The sequence below is a fragment of the Lithobates pipiens genome, unplaced genomic scaffold (genome assembly GCF_037356315.1).
Source record: "Lithobates pipiens isolate NorthernLeopardFrog02 unplaced genomic scaffold, aLitPip1_a1.2 Scaffold_13, whole genome shotgun sequence".
In the NCBI taxonomy this organism is placed as follows: domain Eukaryota; kingdom Metazoa; phylum Chordata; class Amphibia; order Anura; family Ranidae; genus Lithobates; species Lithobates pipiens.
Genome location: NW_027507718.1, coordinates 555,284,674 through 555,304,273, shown reverse-complemented (window position 1 = coordinate 555,304,273; position 19,600 = coordinate 555,284,674). Strand labels below are relative to the sequence as shown.

Genomic DNA, 19,600 nt, shown 5'->3' with positions numbered 1-19,600 from the left:
GATAGGCTGCATTGGTGGGCACTGATAGGCTGCACTGGTGGGCACTGATAGGCATAGTTAAGGCGGCACTAATAGGCAAAGATGGGCACAGATAAGGTGGCATGGATGGGTGGCACAGATGGGTGGCATGGATGGGTGGCACGGATGGGCACTGATAGGTACCACTGATAGATGGGACTGATGGTCACTGATAGGTGGCTCTGATAGGTGGCACTGCTGAGCACTGATGGGCGGCACTGCTGGTTACTGGTAGATGACACTGATGGGCATGGATATGTGGCACTGGGGTGCAGCACCTTTGTTGAGGCAGATTGTGGGCACTGCTGGGTGGCACTGTGGGCACTGCTGGGTGACACTATGGGCACTGCTGGGTGGCACTGACAGGGGGCACTTACTTTTTTTAATGTGGCACTGGCAGGGGGCAGGTGGGCACTAGCAGGGCTGGCCATGATCGGGACTGATGTCCCGATCACGGGCGCCGGTGATCGGCTTTTTTTTTTCTCCTCGCGCTAATAATAGCCGATTACCGGCTCCGTTATATCACATGATCAGCTGTCATTGGCTGACAGCTGATCACGTGATAAGGGGTCAGGATCGACCCCTTGCACGGATCGGTGATCAGGCGAGTCTCCCGTGCACGGGACTACGTCTATTGACGTCGTCCTGGAAAAGGAGATCCACGCTGTAGCCGTCATTTGGCTATAGCGCGGATCTCAAGTGGTTAAATGACTTTTTTTCCGTTAGATGTCATTTTGTGCAGAGAATGTTCTAAACACGGGAAACACGTGGCACTTCACAGGCATACTATATACACCCCCCAGGCACGATATTTAAAGAAATATTTCACTCTTTTTTTCACTTTAATCGTCATTATAATCAGTGCTCCCGAAAAAACTGCCATTTTTAAAAACATTTTAGGAACCCTTTTTAGGACAATATCTTGCATATTAGCCATTAAAATTAGCACTTTTTATTTCGAACGTTCGAGTCCCATAGACTTCAATGGGGTTCTAAAGTTCAAACAAATTTGCGGTCCGTTTGAAAATTCTGGTGCAAACTGAACTGTGGGGTGTTCGGCTCATCCCTAGTCTCATCCTCCTCCTATGAATATGACTCTCAATCTCCTCCTATGAATATGACTCTCAATCTCCTCCTATGAATATGACTCTCAATCTCCCCCTATGAATATGAGTCTCATCCTCCCCCTATAAATATGAGTCTCAACCTCCCCCCTATGAGTACGAGTCTCTACCTTCTCCTTATGAATACAAGTCTGAACCTCCCCCTATGAATACGAGTCTCTACCTCCCCCTACGTATGAATGTAAATAAATCAGTCAGACTGGTTATTGAGTTTCAGATACTTTCAGTTTCATTTCTCTCTTCTGCTGTCAGCGATGGCGTCTGCTGATCCGAAGAAAGAGTTGGAATGTTCCATCTGTCTAGACTTTTATACAGACCCTGTAACACTGAGTTGTGGACACAATTTCTGCTGGGATTGTATTGATCGTGTGCTGGCTACACAGAAGGGGTCTGGAGATTATTCCTGTCCTGAATGTCGTCAAAGGTTCAGGAAACGTCCTGCACTCCAGAGGAACCTGAAACTGCGTACTATAGTGGAGAATTTCCAGTCCACCCATCGAGATCAGGAGGACACCGGGGTCTTCTGTACTTACTGTATTCACACTCCTGTACCCGCTATTAAAGCCTGTCTGCATTGTGAAGCTTCTCTGTGTGAAAATCACCTGCGAGTCCATAGCACGTCAACACAACATGTCTTATGTGACCCAACCACTTCCTGGGAGAGCAGGAAATGCCCCATTCATAAGGAACTACTGAAGTATTACTGCACTGAGGACTCCACCTGTATCTGTGCGTCCTGCTCTTTGGTTGGAGAACATCGGGGACACCAGGTGGAGACTCTGGATTTGGCCGTTGAGATGAAGAAGACGACACTGAGAAATGTTCTGCTGACTCTAATGAGAAAGACCGAGGAAACTGGGAACGGAGTCCAGAGACTGCAGGAACGGAGGGGAAAAGTACAAGGAAAAGCAGATGATGAAATAGAGCGAGTCACTACCCTGTTCAGAGATCTCAGGAGACAGCTGGAAGACCTGGAGAAGAGGGTCCTGAGTGAGGTCTGCGAGCAGACAGAGCGGGTCTGCCTCTCATTGTCTGATGTGATTGGGCAGCTGGAAAAAAAGAAGGATAAGCTGTCCAAGACGATGGCTCACATTAAGAAGCTGTGTAACGTGACTGACCCAGTGAGTTTCTTACAGGATTCAGACACAGGTAACCTATGTGATCCTGAGGATGGAGATGAGATATGCGATGAACTCCAGGATGGAGAAGATCTGGATGTGGTGGGGATCTCACACACATTACAGACGGGTTTATCTGATATAATATCTGGGGTAAATGTACAAATATGTACAGGCACACATGTCTATCCACATTCTAGTCCAAAGAAAAAGGCTTGCAATGCTGCCGAACCATCCAGGACACATCACCAATCAGCTGAACCATCCAGGACACATCACCAATCAGCTGAACCATCCACACCACCCCACCAAACAGAGGGGCCATCCAGACCATACCACCAACCAGGTGAACCATCCAGACCATACCACCAACAAGATGGACCATCCGGACCATGCCACCAACCAGGTGAACCATCCAGACCATACCACCAACCAGGTGAACCATCCAGACCATACCACCAACAAGATGGACCATCCGGACCATGCCACCAACCAGGTTAACCATCCAGACCATACCACTAACCAGATGAACCATCCAGACCATACCACCAACCAGGTGAACCATCCAGACCATACCACCAACAAGATGGACCATCCGGACCATACCACCAACCAGGTGAACCATCCATACCATACCACCAACAAGATGGACCATCCAGACCATACCACCAAACAGGTGAACCATCCAGGCCACACCATGAACCAGCCTCTACTGTACAACACTCACACTGGCAGGCTGGGGGACCAAATGTCGGGGCTGTACATCAACCATCAGCTCTGTCAGGGTTTACAGACATATTACTGGATGTGAACACAGCTGGTAATGATCTTCATATATCAGATGATGGGAAAACTGCAACCTGGTCAGAAGATGGAGAAAATCGTCCAGAAACAGCAAACAGATTTCAGTATCCTCAGGTGTTAAGCAGGCAGAGTTTCTCCTCTGGGCACCATCTCTGGGATGTGGATGTCAGGGGGGCAGAGTGCTGGAGAGTTGGGATTTGTTACCCCAGTATGGACAGGAGGGGGTGGCCTCAGTCAGGGATTGGCTATAATATCAAGTCCTGGTGTTTGGAGAGGTCATGGAATAACCAGTACTTGGCAACACATGATGGGAAGGGGATCCGATTATTCAGCAATGTTTCCAGTAACAGAGTCAGGCTAGATCTGGATTACGAGGCCGGGAAGATCTCCTTTTATGATCTGTGTGTCCCGATCCGACATCTCCACACCTTCACCACCACCTTCACTGAGCCCCTCCATGCCGGGTTATATGTATTGGAAGGTTGTATAAAGATATCTGGGGGGGAATCCAGTGTAAGAGATCTGCCCGGAGATGGTGATATTGGTGGTGATATTGGTGGAATACTCGGCTAGCAGCGGACAGGAGCTGCCATCGTTGACCCGTTTGTAAAGCTGATGGATTCAGACCTGTCATCTTCATCCTGATCCTCTCTATTGCATAGTATGTCCACGGGCATAGAACAAGGATGCGGGAGTTCTGATTTTTCTGACTGTATGCTTGTTTGGTGTCATTGACATAGTAGGTAATGAAGCCAGGATTTGATAAGGGGTCTCAAACTGGTGGCCCTCCAGCTGTTGTGAAACTAGAGGTCCCATCATCTTTATCTGCCATGCAATGCCTCATGGGACTTTGTCGTTTCGCAACAGCTGGAGGGCCACCAGTTTGAGACCCCCTGATGGATCCTTCAGGGGTCTCAAACTGGCATCCCTCCAGCTGTTGCAAAACTACAAGTCCCATGAGGCATTGCAAGGCAGATAGACATGATGGGACCTCTAGTTTCACAACAGCTGGAGGGCCACCAGTTTGAGACCCCTGATCTACATTTCTATTCTCACAGGTTTCTTTTGGATGTAAAAAATATATTTATCGTAGATTTCAGCTACCTTTTCATTGTGACTGACTGTACAACTTGTCACTATTTATACAGCCAGTGTCGGTCTTGTTTGTTCTGTTTGGAATGCCGCTCTATGTATTGACATACCTCCATTGATGAAGTCCGTCAGGGCACGTTGGTCACCCGCTGACTTGACACCCATCCACAGGCAGCTTAACCGATTCAGCCCCCGGAAAATGTTACCCCCTTCCTGACCAGAGCACTTTTTTTTTTGCGATTCGGCACTGCGTCACTTTAACTGACAATTGCGTGGCCCGCGTGACGTTACACCCAAACAAAATTTGACGTTCTTTTTTCCCTATAAATAGAGCTCTCTTTTGGTGGTATTTGATCACCTCTGCGGTTTTTATCAAATTATGATATTTATGAATAAAAAAAGGTATTTAAAAAAAAAAAAGCATTTTTTTTTTTTTGCTTTTTCCTATAATAAATATCCCCCCCCCCCCCCCAAAAATATATATAAAAAAAAAAAATTTCTTCCTCAGTTTAGGCCGATACGTATTCTTCTACATATTTTTGGTAAAAAAAAAATCGCAATATATATATTGATTGGTTTGCGCAAAAATTTATAGCGTCTACAAAATGGGGGATAGATTTATGGCACAAGATATGACTGTTTTTGGATTTAAATCGTTCAATAAAGATGCCTTTAGTGGTGTGCGGCCGTCCAGGATTATTTCATTTCTTCTACATTTGAGCAGAGCCGGCGCCTGCAGGATCCTAATAGGGTGGGTGTGTTCAACAGGTCTGGAGCTTTTCGAGCTGCAATTTTTCTTTTTATGGCGGACACTTTTGACACTATTTTGGGACCGTTGTCATTTATACAGCGATCAGTGCTATCAAAATGCACTGATTACTGTGTAAATGACACTGGCAGGGAAGGGGTTAAACACTAGGGGAGCAATTAAGGGGTTAAGTGTGTCCTAGGGAGTGATTCTAACTGTGGGGAGTGATGGGCTACCACTGGCATGACAAAGATCACTGCTCCTGATCACAGGGTGCAGTAGATCTCTGTCCTGTCACTAGGCAGAACAGGGAAATGCCTTGTTTACATAGACATCTCCCCGTTCTTCCGCTCTGTGACATGATCGTTTGACACCGGCAGACATCGAGTCCGCGGGACCCGCGATGGTCAAACTGTACATGGCAGGCGCGCGCCCACTAGCCCCTGCCAATTAAAGGGGGCGTACAGGTATGCCCATTTGGCCACCGCTGCCATTTTGCCGACGTATATCGGTGTGCAACGGTTGCAAAGTGGTTAAAGTGTTACTAAACCCACAACAGTAAAATCAGTCTGTATACCCAGTAAAGCGTGCTTGTTATACTCAGTGGTGAACCTAAGTGGTCCGAATCATCCGAATTGTGTAAAAAGGCTGCTGGATCCTGTCTTCTCTGATCTTCCCCTTCTTCCACTGTCCCCAATCCATCTCTTGATAAGCAAGAACATTGGGGGCACTCTGCACATACTCAGTCTGGTGTGTATTGCTAGAGAGTTGTTTTGTTTTTTTCTTGGGAGGGTGCATGTGGTCAGCACAGGGCCAATTAGCATTGTCCGGACAGAGGGTCAGGGGTCCTGCAGCCTCATAGGACAGTCAGAGTCGAATGAAAACTCCTCCTACAAGCTGTCCCCAATCCATCTCCTGATAAGACAGAGCATTGGGGGCACTCTGCACATACTCAGTCTGGTGTGTATTGCTAGAGAGTTGTTTTTTTTTGTTTTTTTTTTTTTCTTGAGAGGGTGCATGTGATCAGCACAGGGCCAATCAGCACTGTCCGGACAGAGGGTCAGGGGTCCTACAGCCTCATAGGACAGTCAGAGTCGACTGAAAACTCCTCCTACAAGCTTTAACCAGACACTGATAGAAGTCACAAGACTGCTATATCCTGCTGATGAGAAAAGGCATCGAGCAGTTTATATTTACTAAAATAATTGCATTTCCATGTTCTGTGTACTGTGGGAGACCAGATATAATGAATGCAGAGTCCTGGGTTTAGTAACACTTTAACTTCAGTGTCTTACTAAAGAGTTAAAGGGGTTGTAAACCCTCTAGGTTTTTCACCTTAATTTGCACCTTATGCACCTTAAAGTGTTTGTAAACCCTTAAGCCCCGTACACACGACCGGACTTTTCAACTTCCAAAGTCTGACGGAATGATTCCGGCAGACTATTCGATCGTGTGTGGGCTGCAACGGACTTTTGATTCGCAAAAGTCTGACAGACTTTAGAAATGAAACATGCTTCAAATTTTTCCGCCAGAACTCTGCCGGACCCAGTTCCTACTGAAAAATTTGCTTGTGTGTATGCTATTCCGACGGACTAAAACCGACGCTAGGGCAGCTATTGGCTACTGGCTATGAACTTCCTTATTCGAGTCGAGTCGTACGTCATCACGTTCGAATCCATCGGAGTTTGGTGTGATTGTGTGTGGCCAAGTCCGCTCATTCGGAAAGTCCGTCAGAACTCTGTCAGAACTCCGACAGAACTCCTTCGGAAGTCTGTCGGACATAAGTCTGGTCGTGTGTACGCGGCATTACAAACCACTTTAACCTACAGGTAAACCTAGATTAAGGCTTACCTGTAGGTCCAAGAAATATCTCCTAAACCTACACAGTTAAGGAGATATTTACTAAAAGATAGGCACCGCTGTCTATGGTGCAGGCGCACTATCGATATGCCATTAGTGGCAGCTCCCCATGCACGGGAGTGACGTCACCACTGCTCCAGCGCTGTGAGTGGCCGGAGCAGCGATACCCGGAAGAAGATGGACGCTCCGTGCTACAGGGGACAGCGGTGACATTGCTGGCTCCTGTGTCAGGTAAGTGACACATAATGGGCTACGATGCGATGCGATGAGATGCATAGTAGCCCATTATGCTTTACCTTTGCAGGAAGACAAAGAAGAAGTAAACCCATCAGGGTTTACTTCCTCTTTAATGCATTCTATGCGTTAAGGTGAAAACCCTCCTGTCATGCAGCTCCCCCTAGAGGCCCCCTTTTCCTTACCTGAGCCCCATAATTCCCACGACGGGAACGAGCACCAGACGAAAAACAAGCTCTGGACTGCCGCACTCTTCACAAAACCACTTTCTTTTATTGGAAAATCACATCACAGCTCAACAAACACAGCAAAAAAGGAAAAATTGCTGATGTTTCTCACTAGCTGTAGTGCTTATTCATAGCCATAGCTGGTTCCCCCGTGTCCCGATTGGATAGATTGATAGCAGCACAGTAATTGGCTCCCACTGTTGTCAATCAAATCCAATGACGCGGGCGCCAGGGGGGGGGGGGGGGGGGCGAATCCTGCTGTCTGTGTCAATAAAGTGCAGTCCCTCGCACTATTACCCAAAAAGTAAGTTCTTCATGCCCTCCTTCCCCTTCTGCATCGCCGCTTCGGGTTAAGCGCCACCTACTGTCGGGAGTACAGACTGCGCCTGCCTACAAGCTTCTCGTAGTTTTTGAGTGCCAGCTCTCCTCCTTGGTCTCACGGTACTACTTCCATCTTCAAGTTTTAGAACAGGGGTCTCAAACTGGCGGCCCTCCAGCTGTTGCAAAACTACAAGTCCCATCATGCCTCTGCCTGTGGGAGTCATGCTTGTAACTGTCAGCCTTGCAATGCCTCATGGGACTTGTAGTTTTGCAACAGCTGGAGGGCCACCAGTTTGAGACCCCTGTTTTAGAAGATGCTCTCCGTCTGCATTGCCCCAGCGGGTGTGCAGTGATCTGTAGTCTCCAAAACATACATCTTCAGCTTGTATCCAGGAACGTCAATTTTAATGGACTGCAGTCAAGTGAAGGAGAAAGAGCTACAAGCAAGCTACCATCATTTGAGGAGGTATTTTCTGAATGCGGTGGGCTTGTGTACAGGATCAGAAGTTGGGGGGCCCCATGTGAACCTACAAAATGGCACACTCAAGTCACCCACATCTACGTTCATTATTAACACCCCTATACGATAAAAATATTCTTAGTAATAAAGAGGAGCGTGCAGCATGTCACACCAAGTGCTGGGTGTGGCCTTATCTTCAACCGTTCAAAGGTCTTAAAGGGACATGGTTAAATAAAAACTGTCTAACAGACCTCTACAACACTCAGCACATAAAAAAATAAAACAAAACACTTCCATTAAATATGCTTTTCAACTTACTCTATGCATAAAATCATCAATAAATACTGTGTCTCTGGCTTGCTGCCTGGTTGCTACCAAGTAACCTTCACACCAGAGCCCCCCTGTACATCAAACCCTGCCTTCACACCAAAGCATCCCAGCACCCAAGCCCCCTTAATGTCAGAACTCACCGCTCAAGAGTCCCCCTTTCATAACTGTACAGTACAGCAGTCAAGAGAGCACAGTACAGGGGGGTCAGGAAGGTACACTACAGGGGAGTCAGGCAGGTACCATATGGGGGGGGTCAGTGCAGGTGGATAAGGAAGGCCTAGAACAGTGGGGGGGGGGGGTCAGGAGGGCCCAGTACAGGGTAATCTGGAGGGCCCAGTACAGGGCATCGGGTCAAGAGGGCCCAGTACAGGGGATGGGGTCAAGAGGGCCCAGTACAGGGGATGGGGTCAAGAGGGCCCAGTACAGGGGGGGTCAAGAGGACCCAGTATAGGGGGGGGTCAAGAGGGCCCAGTACAGGGCGGTTCAAGAGGGCCCAGTTCAGGGGGGTCAGGAGTCAGGCAGGTACCATATGGGGGGTCAGGACAGGTGGATCAGGAGGACCTAGAACAGCAGGGGGGGGGGGTCAGGAGGGCCCATTACAGGGGAGTCAGCAGGGCTCGGTACAGGGGGGGTCAAGAGGGCCCAGTACAGGGGGGGTCAAGAGAGCCCAGTACAGGGGGGGTCAAGAGGGCCCAGTACAGGGGGATCAGGAAGGTACCACTACATGGGAGTCAGGTGGGTACCATATGGGGGGTCAGTACACATGGATAAAGAAGGCCTAGAACAGTGGGGGGGGGGGTCAGGAGGGCCCAGTACAGGGTAATCTGGAGGGCCCAGTACAGGGGGGTCAAGAGGGCCCAGTTCAGGGGGGTCAAGAGGGCCTAGTACAGGGGGGTCAAGTAGGCCCAGAACAGGGGGAGTCAAGAGGGCCCAGTACAGGGTGGGTCAGAGGGCTCAGTACAGGGGAATCAGGAGGGCACAGTACAGGTGGGTCAGGAAGGTTAAGTACAGGGGAATCAGGAGGGTCCAGCACAGGGGGGTCAGTAGTGCCCAGTACAGGGGGAGCAGAAGTGTATAATATGAAGATGGTCTCCTCAAGCAGAGCAGCTCAGGGAAGCTGCTGTCGCAGATCTTCCCTCTTCTGGTACTCTGTCAGTGGGATAAGTATACATCTAGGGCCCCTGGGCACTGTCCAGGGGTGCCCGTTTATTAGGATGGCCCGGCTCCCCCCACACCAGAGTTCTCTCTTTATGCCTGAGCCCTCGGAGTTCTTGAAACTGATGGATGGGGAATTGTGCTGGAGAATGATTGGGGAAGACACAAAGACCACGAGCAGCCATTGCTGACTCCAATCCACAGTGTGTGCAGTGAAGTGCACGGTGGACCCCATCCCCCCCGTTGGAGCCCATGTGCCCGGCACACATTGAGGATACACAGTTGTACTTGATTCATTGTAAGAAACAGAAGAGATTAAATCTTTATTGCTGTTTGGAAAGATCATACATGAAATAAATGTCCTTAAAGTCTATAAATATGGCAAAATACTCATTTGGATGAAGGATGTCCATTATCCCGAAGCCCAGCCTCTTGTACAGACGTACAGAATCCATATGGAACATTGTAGTTTCCAAGACTATGGCCTGATATCCAGACGTCTGTGCAAAGTCAATGACGGTGTTAACCAAAGCTTTGCCGATGCCTCTGCCCCGGTGTTTCTTGGGAACCGACAGCCTTTTGAGCTCCACTTGGTTCTGTCCGGCGGGATGGGGAAATGGGGCAGCCCCCACCATGCCCACAATTTCTCCACCTGACTCTGCCACCCAGAAGCAGCAACCATCCCGCTGAAGATAACTTTTCCTGATATTCAACATGTCAGCAGCCAGGCATCTCCTAGCATAGGAAAAGAATACATCTCGGTTCATGAGCAGCAAGGCCAGTGCGACGGTGGTCACCACCATACACGAGACTGTAGAAGAGCCTGTGGTCATCAGGGCAAGGAGGAACACGGCAAGATGGAGAATCCAGACTCGGGGAAGGCAGAGCGTATGACGAAAGGACACAGGGTAAGGTTCTGAATAACCCCGGACAAAGAGGTCCCTCACTGTCTCATAATCATGTGGTAATCAGACATGTTACCTCTCTGTATATAAAGATAAAATGTTATTATGTTAGGAATGGCTGGATTACTTGGAATACAATTATTTTTTTAAGTTGTCATGAAATATAAATTGTTCTCTCAATGAGCCTGTCAAGTTCCTCCACCCCAAACTCGCTCCTCCATGTCTTTATGGACCTTGCTTTGTGCACTGGTGAGCAGTCATGTTGGAACAGGAAGGGGCCGTCCCCAAACTGTCCCCACAAAGTTGGGAGCATGAAATTGTCCAAAATGTCTTGGTATGCTGACGCCTTAAGAGTTCCCTTCACTGGAACTAAGGGGCCAAACCCAACCCCTGAAAAACAACCCCACACCATAATCCCCCCCTCCACCAAATGATTTGGACCAGTGCACAAAGCAAGATCCATAAAGACATGTATGAGCGAGTTTGGGGTGGAGGAACTTGACTGGCCTGTGCAGAGTGGGAACCAGAAAGACGAGCCAACAAGGGACCTGCAAGAGAAGGAGGAGGGATATATACCCCCTCAGACTCCTCCTACAAATCCAGGCTGGCCTCCTGCCGCGTGCCTTGGTCTCGCTGGTCGGTACGCCTAAAAGAGGGCAAAAGACACAAAGGTAGGTAAAGTAGAGCGCTTTAATAAAAATAGATCACTATTTTATTGGATTAATTGTTAAAGAGGAAGTAAACCCTGATGAGTTTACTTCCTCTTTCAATCCCTGCAAAGGCAAAGCATAATGGACTACTATGCATCGCATCGCATAGTAGCCATTATGTGTCACTTACCTGACACAGGAGCCAGCGAAGTCACCGCTGTCCCCTGTAGTTCCGAGCGTCCATCTTCTTGGTGGGTCTCCGTGGGTCTCGCTGCTCCGGCGCTGTGATTCGCCGGAGCAGCGATGACGTCACTCCCGCGCATGCGCACGGGAGCTGAGACGCGCGGCATCTTCGTCATCGACGATGCCACGCTCAGTGCGCCTGCGCGCCACTGTCTACGGCGCATGCGCCGTAGACAGCAGTTCCCGTCTTCGGGCAAATATCTCCTAAACCGTATAGGTTTGGGAGATATTTCTTGGACCTACAGGTAAGCCTTAATCTAGGCTTACCTGTAGGTCAAAGTGGTTTGTAAGGGTTTACAACCACTTTAACACCCTGCCAACTTCCGTATGAGGTTCGGGAATGTACCTGCTATAGCAGGAGGACCACCAAGCGCCCCATGTACTTGATACTGTAAGACGGGACCCCCTGTTTAGACGCTGCCCCGATCCTGAATGAATGTCCAGAGAAACACTTTGGATCTAAACGTAACTTGGCGAGTAAGGTCCTAATATACGGAATAAATAGTTTTGGAGCAGAGGGCTATTTAACCACTTCAATACCGGGCAACTTTCGACCCTTCCTGCCCAGGAGAATTTTCAGCTTTTCAGCGCTGTTGCAATTTGAAGGACAATTGCGCGGTCATGCTACACTGCACCCAAACGACCTTTTTATCATTTTCTTCCCACAAAGAGCTTTCTTTTGGTGGTATTTGATCACCACTGGGGTTTTTATTTTTTGCTAAATCAACTACAAAAGACCGACATTTTGGGGGGAAAAAAAGTGTTTCTTTGTTTCGGTTATAAAAATAGGATTTATTAGATTTATATACAGCTTACCCAGGGCTGGTGCAAGGATTTTTGACACCCTAGGCGAAACTCCATTTTGCCGCCCCCCCCCTTGGCTCCACCCCCTTTGCCCTGCCCATGTATACACCACCTTTATATAGACTGCTAACATTTTGGGGGTGGAGTCAGTCGCTGGCCCGACGCATGATATGCATGCAGCATATGTAGGAGCCTGGAGGTGGTGGTGGTGGGGGGGGGCACTGGCGTGAAGCCCCTGACTGATGTGCGCTCTAGGCTGGTGCCAACCTTGTCCATAGGTAGCGCTGGCCCTGTACAGGGAAAATGTACACAGATAATCAGTGCAGGCCCATGAGTGCTGTCTATCAGTGCTGCCCATCAGTGCCCATTAGAGCTGTCTATCAGTGCTGCCCATCAGTGCCCATGGGCACTGAGTGCCACCTATAAGTCTCCATCAGTGCCACTAATTAGTGCATCCTATCAGTGCCCATCAGTACAGCCTCATCAATGCCGTTCAGTGGGGAACACAGGGATGGCGGGAACCCCACATAATGGGAATAGCAGGTGTACAGACCGGGGAACTCAGCACAGGGATGGTGGGAACCCCTCATAATGGGTACAGCGGGTGTACAGACCCGGGAACTCAGCACAGGGATGGTGGGAACCCCTCATAATGGGTACAGCGGGTGTACAGACCCGGGAACTCAGCACAGGGATGGTGGGAACCCCTCATAATGGGTACAGTGGGTGTACAGACCAGGGAACTCGGCACAGGGATGGTGGGAACCCCTCATAATGGGTACAGCGGGTGTACAGACCAGAGAACTCGGCACAGGGATGGTGGGAACCCCTCATAATGGCTACAGTGGGTGTACAGACCAGAGAACTCAGCACAGGGATGGTGGGAAACTGCCATTCCTCTCCTTGACAGCGAGGTGAGAGGTTGCGAGTCCCTTTGCTCCTGTGCTTCCAGAGACCAGGGGCTAGAGTTACTCCTCTGCCCCAGGAAGGATGCTGGATCCTGGGGAGGACCCTGGCGGGGGCCCCCTGGATAGGCCTCAACCTGTGGAAGATTCTGGGCCTGGCCCAAGGAAGGATGAATCTCTGTCTGCCTTTAGACGGAGGATTGTGGAAACGCTGAAGCGGATTGAGAAGGAAGAGGAGAAGTTGGGAGCTTTGAAAGCTGAATTTAAAAAGAAAAAGCAGATTTGTGCCAAAGTCTTCAGTAAGAAGAGACCGGCTCTGAGGCCTGAATTGAAGAACCTGGAACAAGCTCTGCGGAAGCAGAAGGATTTGGTGAGTTCTCTGAAGGAGAATAGTGGAGCATTTAAAGAAAAATATAAAAATGAGGAGCGATTTAATCAAATGAGGAAAGGAGCCTCTTCCTGCATGGAGAGCGAGGAGATGCAAGCAGAGAGTGAGAAAGTGGGCCCGGAGGATGAGCCCAGCTCTTCAACATCTTAGACACCTGCTGAGCCCTCAATGGCGGAGGCCTCTGTCCCCTTCCCTCCCCAGCAATGTGGAACATCTGAGCAGGATGAAGGTTCTGACATGCTGGATATGATCAATAAACTAGAGGCCAGTCCAGATTCAGCTCCCCAGGAAGGTGAGGAGAAGATGGACACCGTTCCCAGCCCTGTGGAGGAAAGACCTGTGGAGAGAGCAGGTACTGTGTGTGTGCAGGATGGTGGGAACTTTAATAACAATGGGCTTGTTGAGGGTTGTAGTACTGCAGACAGTCAGCCCAGACCCATAGACAAGGTACTGCAAGCTATAACATCTGCTAATAACTGTCAGCTTCAGTCTGCAGAGAGGTCCATGGACAATACAGTGACTTTGCCTGGACCAGTCACAGCGGCTGTTCCTGTGAATGGTGGAGGAGATGCTGGGTGTAGTAGTGCTACAGCTCTCCAGGAGTCTGCAGCAGCCAAGACTGTCATGGCTCCCAGGATTGAAGCAGAGTGTTCGGGGGAGGGGGTGGGTCCTGCTAATCAGAAGACTTCTATCCCAGCTGATTCAGACTCTCTGCCAGCAGATTTGAATGTATCTGAGGACAAGACTGCAAATGCTGGTGGTGGAAGAAGAACTTATGCTGGTGTTGCTGCCACAGATTCTGGGAAGGGGGAACAAGCAGGGAAGGAGCATGGGGACGTTCTATCTTCCTCCCTGTTTAAAAGGAGGAATGTTGTACAATTGAAATGGGAAGGCGATGGAAACCCCCCACATAGGAGGGTGGTGGTGGATAAAATCCTGCAGATGGGGTTTAGGCCTGCGGATATCTTCGCCCTGATCAGTCTGGCAGGTTCCTATGAATATGATTTGTCCTTTATCCGTCCCGAGTCTTTGGACATATTTTGGGAGAAGTTTGAACACGTGTGTAGGGGCCTGCCGGACTGGAAAGGGCTCATCCCCAAGCTTATTTCGCGCCAGCCCCTCATTAAAATGGTGACAATACTTGTGCGCAATGAATCCATACCACAAGGGGATCTGACTGTATGGTTGAGGAGGTATGGGGACGTCCCGAGCCCCCTAAGAAAGATTTTGGACGATCGGGGAATATGGACAGGGGGATGGTCTGTGCAGCTGAAATTAAAGGTTATTGACAATGTTGTCCAACATCTGCCATCCTCAGCTTTCCTGGGGAGGGACAGGCTGACCATCTTCTACCCGGGCCAGCCAAAGCTCTGCAATAAATTTGGAGATAAAGGGCATCTTGTATCCTCCTGTCCAGTGATGAAGTGCTCCCTGTATCAGGGTATAGGGCATTTGGCAAAAGACTGTAATATTATAAGGTGTAATCTGTGCAATGCAGTGGGACATCCTTATAGTCAGTGTCCTGAGGCAATGCACAACAAGCCGGAGCTCATGAGGGAGTTTTTCCGTCTGGACATGGAGGATGCACAGAGCTCATCAGCTGGAGGGCCTGTGATCCCATCTGAGTCTGTGCCAATACCCAATGTGTCTGTGTCTCCCAGTCTGTGCCCATACCCAATGGGTCTGTGTCTCCCCAGTCTGTGGTTCCCCAGTCTGTGCCAGTACCGAATGTGTCTGTGTCCTCCCAGTCTGTGCGTGTACCTAGTGTGCCTGTGTCCTCCCAGCCTGTATGTAAAGTTTCAGTTGCCAAGAATATGTCCAATCCTTCTGTGTCTTATCCTTCTGTGTCTTCTAAAATTGCAGAGGCAGCAAGAGGTGCTGAGGCTGGTGCATCAGGTGTGGTGCCAGTCCCCCTCCCCCGACGCTGCAGGGTTTCTATTGCAGATCGTGGGGGGCAGAGGAGTGGGAAAAATAGTGGGGAGGCTGGCCTGGTGGTAGATAAGGGAAGGGAGAGTGGGGGGGAGGGGGTTGAAGGGGAGGATAGGTGTGGGGAGGCTGGTTATGGTTTATCCAAAGATGATATGGAGTGGTTGGAGGATAGGAGGAGGAGGGGCAAAATAAGGAAAAAAAGGGGTTCAGTTCCCTTCAATCCTGAAGTTTTGCCTTTGAAAAATAAGTTTAAGGTCCTGTCGGACGATGATGATGATGATTGGGACTCGTTCAGTTCAGCGTCCTCCATGGATGATGAGTGCCAGGGCGCAACAAAGCGTGCTGGTTCTCCAGGGAGAGGGAGTAGTCAGGCTGAGAAACGTCTGCCTCAATTACCCTAATGGCAGTTCCCACTCCGTTAAAAGTGGCAACCATTAATGTTGCCAGCTTGAGATCAGTAAGCGCTCGTCATATGGCCTTATTTTTGCTCAGCGAGTTTGATGCTGACATTTTGTTTTTACAAGAGACCCATCTGAGTAGTCTGGCCGATATACATCTGGCAAAGAAGGAGTGGAGACGTGGTCCCTCATTTTGGTCTCTTGCGGCCGAGCCTTACAGCGGGGTTGCAGTCCTTTTTTCTGGTATGGTAACGTGACGGCGGGTAATTGAGGTAGAGATTGGGAGATGCATGGTCTTGGACGTCTCTGTAGGGGGGCAGGACTTGCGCCTGATTAACATCTATGGTCCCCAGATGAAGTGGGACAGGAAATGCCTCTTTACAAAGATTAAGCCTTTTCTTTTTACAGCCCAGCAGGTTATCTTTGCAGGTGATTTCAACACCATTACTAGGTCTAAAGACAGGAGAGGTTTCAGAGATAAGCTGGGCTATGACACCCTTTTTCTCAATGCGATAGTTAGGGAAGCAGGTCTGGTAGATGCGCACATTAAGCGTTGCCCAGACAGCACGGGGTTCACTTTTCAGAGAGGTAGTAGTCAGAGTAGGATAGATAGGTTTTTTTTTAAAGGGAGACTCTGCTTTTTCGGCACCTGTGTGTCGGGCAGTGGAGTTTTCTGACCACTGTATTCTATCTGTGACTCTGAATGCCTCAGACATGCCACCTAGGGGGAGGGGTATCTGGAGATTGAATTTGGCCCTCCTGGAAGACGAGAGAGTAAGACAATCCTTTGAGGACTTTTTTCAAGCACAGGTAACGATCCTAGACTTTTGCAACAGCAAGTCAGAATGGTGGGAGCTTGTAAAACAGCGGACTGTTAGGCTTTTCAAGGCCATAGGAAGAAAGAAGCAGCAAGATAAGTATATCACCTACCAGCGTATGCGGAGGAAACTTGACCGCCTTGTTTCGAATGGAGGAGATTGTGGGGCGATCTCTGAGGTGAAGCTCCTCCTTAGGAGACATGAATATGACCGGCACGCCTCTTTGGTTCAGGAGAGGGATTACGGGAAATACCATTCGCCTGACCCTTACCAGAACTGTAAACAGAGCGTAGCAGTTAAGACGGTCCATGGCCTGAAGGACAGTACGGGCTCTCTGACGAAGTCTAGGTCAGGGATCCTGGAGGTGGTCAGGTCATACTATGCCGATCTCCTGGGAGGGAGGAACCTTGATCGGACAAGGATGTTGGGTTTTTTGGACTCTACACCAGGACTGGAAAGTAATGTTCCTTTGATGAATTTGACAGATGAAATCACTGCAGATGAGGTAGTCCAGGCTATTGATAAACTGGCCATCAAGAAAACGCCAGGGCCAGATGGGTTGACAGCTGAGTTTTATAAATGTTTTAAGACGATCCTGGCTCCCTACCTTGCGGAGGTTTTTAATAGCTGTTTGTATGAGGGTTCTCTCCCTCCCTCCATGAGGCAATCTGCAGTGATCCTTCTGTCAAAGGGTAAAGATCCTTCGATGATTGAGAATTGGCGCCCCATTAGCCTTCTTAATGTCGATAGAAAGATACTGGCAAAGATTTTTTTCTGGCGATTATCGCCAGTGGCAGGCAGTTTGTTATCCCACCACCAGCACTGTTCGGTCCAAGGTAGAAGCACTTTCTCAGCAGTGTTAGCCGTCCGGGAGGCCTTGGAGCGTTGTAGGGCTGCTGGTTGGGGTAAATTTTTGCTGACATTGGATCAGGCTAAGGCCTTTGATCGGGTTAATCATGAGTACTTATGGCTCCTTCTTGGCAGATATGGCCTGGAGGGGGGTTTCATTGATTGGCTCAAGATTTTGTACAAAGGGGCTGAAAGCTTTCCGCTAGTTAATGGTTGGGTCGGGCAACCCTTTGTGGTCGGCTCAGGTGTGCGTCAGGGGTGCCCATTGAGTCCTCTGTTATATGCATTTGCAATTGACCCCTTCGTCAGAAGGCTGGAGAATGGGCCATTGTGTGGGGTACCTTTTGGGCATCGCTGGTGAGCCTCCTTTGAAAGTTGTGGCCTATGCTGATGATGTTTCTGTTTTTGTCTCTGGGACTGGGGAGGCGCAGGAGGTGGTCTCAGTGATAACACAGTACTCAGAGGCATCAGGTTCAAAGGTCAACCAGGACAAGTGTGAAGCTTTCTGGATGGGCATGGAAGGTGAGAGCTTTGTTCTCCCGGATGACTTCCCGGAGCCCCAGCAAAAAATTAGAGTTCTAGGCATTGAATTTGGCACAGGAGACTATGGTCATGCAAATTGGGTGAACAGGCTGGAGAATGCCGATGCCAAGGTGGCAAGCTGGAAAGGTTGGCAGCTTTCCCTGAGGGAAAAGGTTGATCTGATCAAGACTTACCTGATTCCGATTTTTCTATATGTCAGTTTTGTTTGCGTTTTGCCAGCTTCTCTCTATACCAGGGTCTATACTTGTTTCTTCCAGCTGTTATGGGGGAACAGAATAAACCTTGTCAAAAGGAATGTGACTTACCTTTCTAGGCGGGAGGGTGGTCTAGGGATGATCAATCCTGTAGTCTTTTTCTCTCTGATGTTTGTGAAGTACAATCTTGGTAACATGTTGGCAGAGAGACCGCCTGGGTGGGTTGGTATTTTCCAGTCCTGGTTTAGACCCTTTCTGCGAGACTGGGAAAATGGTGGGCCAGTGAAGAGCCTGAGGGTCAAGCATGATAAGCTCCCGGCTTATGTTGCCCCGTGTTTGAAAATGCTTCGGCAGTGGCAAGTAACGGCAGGAGAAGTCAGATCTCTTCCAAGGAAACTTCTTGAGAAGCGGATCATGAGCTCTGTTTTTTGCGAGCCACTGGCCTTGAGGGATTGCCCAAGCCTGGTTTTGGGGGTGGGTTTGCGGTTGATTAATTTGGAGAGAATCCCAATGAAGTTTAGGGATCAGGCTTGGCTTGCCTTTCATGGAAAACTATATGTGAAGGGCAACTTGAAGTTTCTTTCCATAAGTGATCGGGGCTGCCCGAGAGTGGAGTGTGGAGGAGTGGTGGAGTCCATGGATCACTTTCTACTTCAGTGCCCTTTTAATATAGAGGTGTACAAGAGGGTGGGGAGGGCTCTGAGTATACCCTTCCTCCCCCATATGAGTTATGCAGAGTGGGTGTATGGGGCTTTCCAGACTCGTCGGGATTATGATTTGGAAACCCTTTTTTTAGTTAGTTTAGTAGTCCGTTATTTCACGTGGAGTGCACGGTGTCAGGTATCCTTACGGGGTAAAATCCTCCCTGTGGAAGTGGTGATGCAGAACATTCTGGGTGAGGTTGGGAAGATTCGGGGTCTTGAGAAAGACAGGTGGCAGCAGGAGGCCTGGATAAAGGCGTGGAGGAATATCAGGGCTCTGTAGCTGCTGCCTGTTGATCTCGTGGTGTGCGGCTTTCTTTGTATTCTTCTTTCACTCCCTTAGATTTTCAGATCAAATACAATTTTGATAAAAGGCTACATGCATGGTGACGGTGATGTTCCTTAGTCTGGCTCTCCCATAGGGATTATGTAATGCGCAATTTGTTTTTGCACTGTTTATTTTGTTCCTTGTTCTTTCTGGTTTGTATAATGATATTCAATTATTTTGTAAATATGTTTTTATTTATTTATTATGGTTTTATTGTATATAAGTTGTTGTTTGTAAGATTTTCAATAAAACAAAATTAACCCCTCATAATGGGTACAGCGGGTGTACAGACCAGGGAACTCGGCACAGGGATGGGGGAACCCCACATAGTGGGAATAGCAGGTGTACAGACCCAGGAACTCAGCACAGGGATGGTGGGAACCCCTCATAATGGGTACAGCGGGTGTATAGACCAGGGAACTCGGCACAGGGATGGTGGGAACCCCTCATAATG

At 49.1% G+C, this 19,600-nt stretch overlaps 2 protein-coding genes across 2 annotated transcripts; one reads left to right on the top strand and one right to left on the bottom strand.

The window, feature by feature from the left end:
• Nucleotides 1-1,308: 1,308 nt before the first annotated feature.
• LOC143975989 (E3 ubiquitin/ISG15 ligase TRIM25-like) lies at nucleotides 1,309-4,621 on the top strand. The gene is made up of 2 exons (XM_077478518.1): nucleotides 1,309-2,749; nucleotides 2,783-4,621. The coding sequence occupies exons 1-2, from the start codon at nucleotides 1,397-1,399 to the stop codon at nucleotides 3,635-3,637; spliced, it is 2,208 nt and encodes a 735-aa protein (XP_077334644.1). The 5' UTR covers nucleotides 1,309-1,396; the 3' UTR covers nucleotides 3,638-4,621.
• Nucleotides 4,622-9,773: 5,152 nt separating this feature from the next.
• LOC143975988 (N-acetyltransferase 8F1-like) lies at nucleotides 9,774-10,459 on the bottom strand (the record flags this gene model as incomplete). The annotated part of the gene is made up of 1 exon (XM_077478517.1): nucleotides 9,774-10,459. A coding segment is annotated over one exon (645 nt), but the record flags the coding sequence as incomplete, so codon positions are not given.
• Between the last annotated feature and the right edge of the window lie 9,141 nt (nucleotides 10,460-19,600).

Excerpts from the sequence above, each read along its gene's own strand:
- LOC143975989 (XM_077478518.1), top strand. The coding sequence starts at position 1,397 with ATGGCGTCTGCTGATCCGAAGAAAGAGTTGGAATGTTCCATCTGTCTA. Across the intron at positions 2,750-2,782 it reads GACCATCCGGACCATGCCAC|CCAGATGAACCATCCAGACC; the intron begins CAACCAGGTTAA and ends CCATACCACTAA.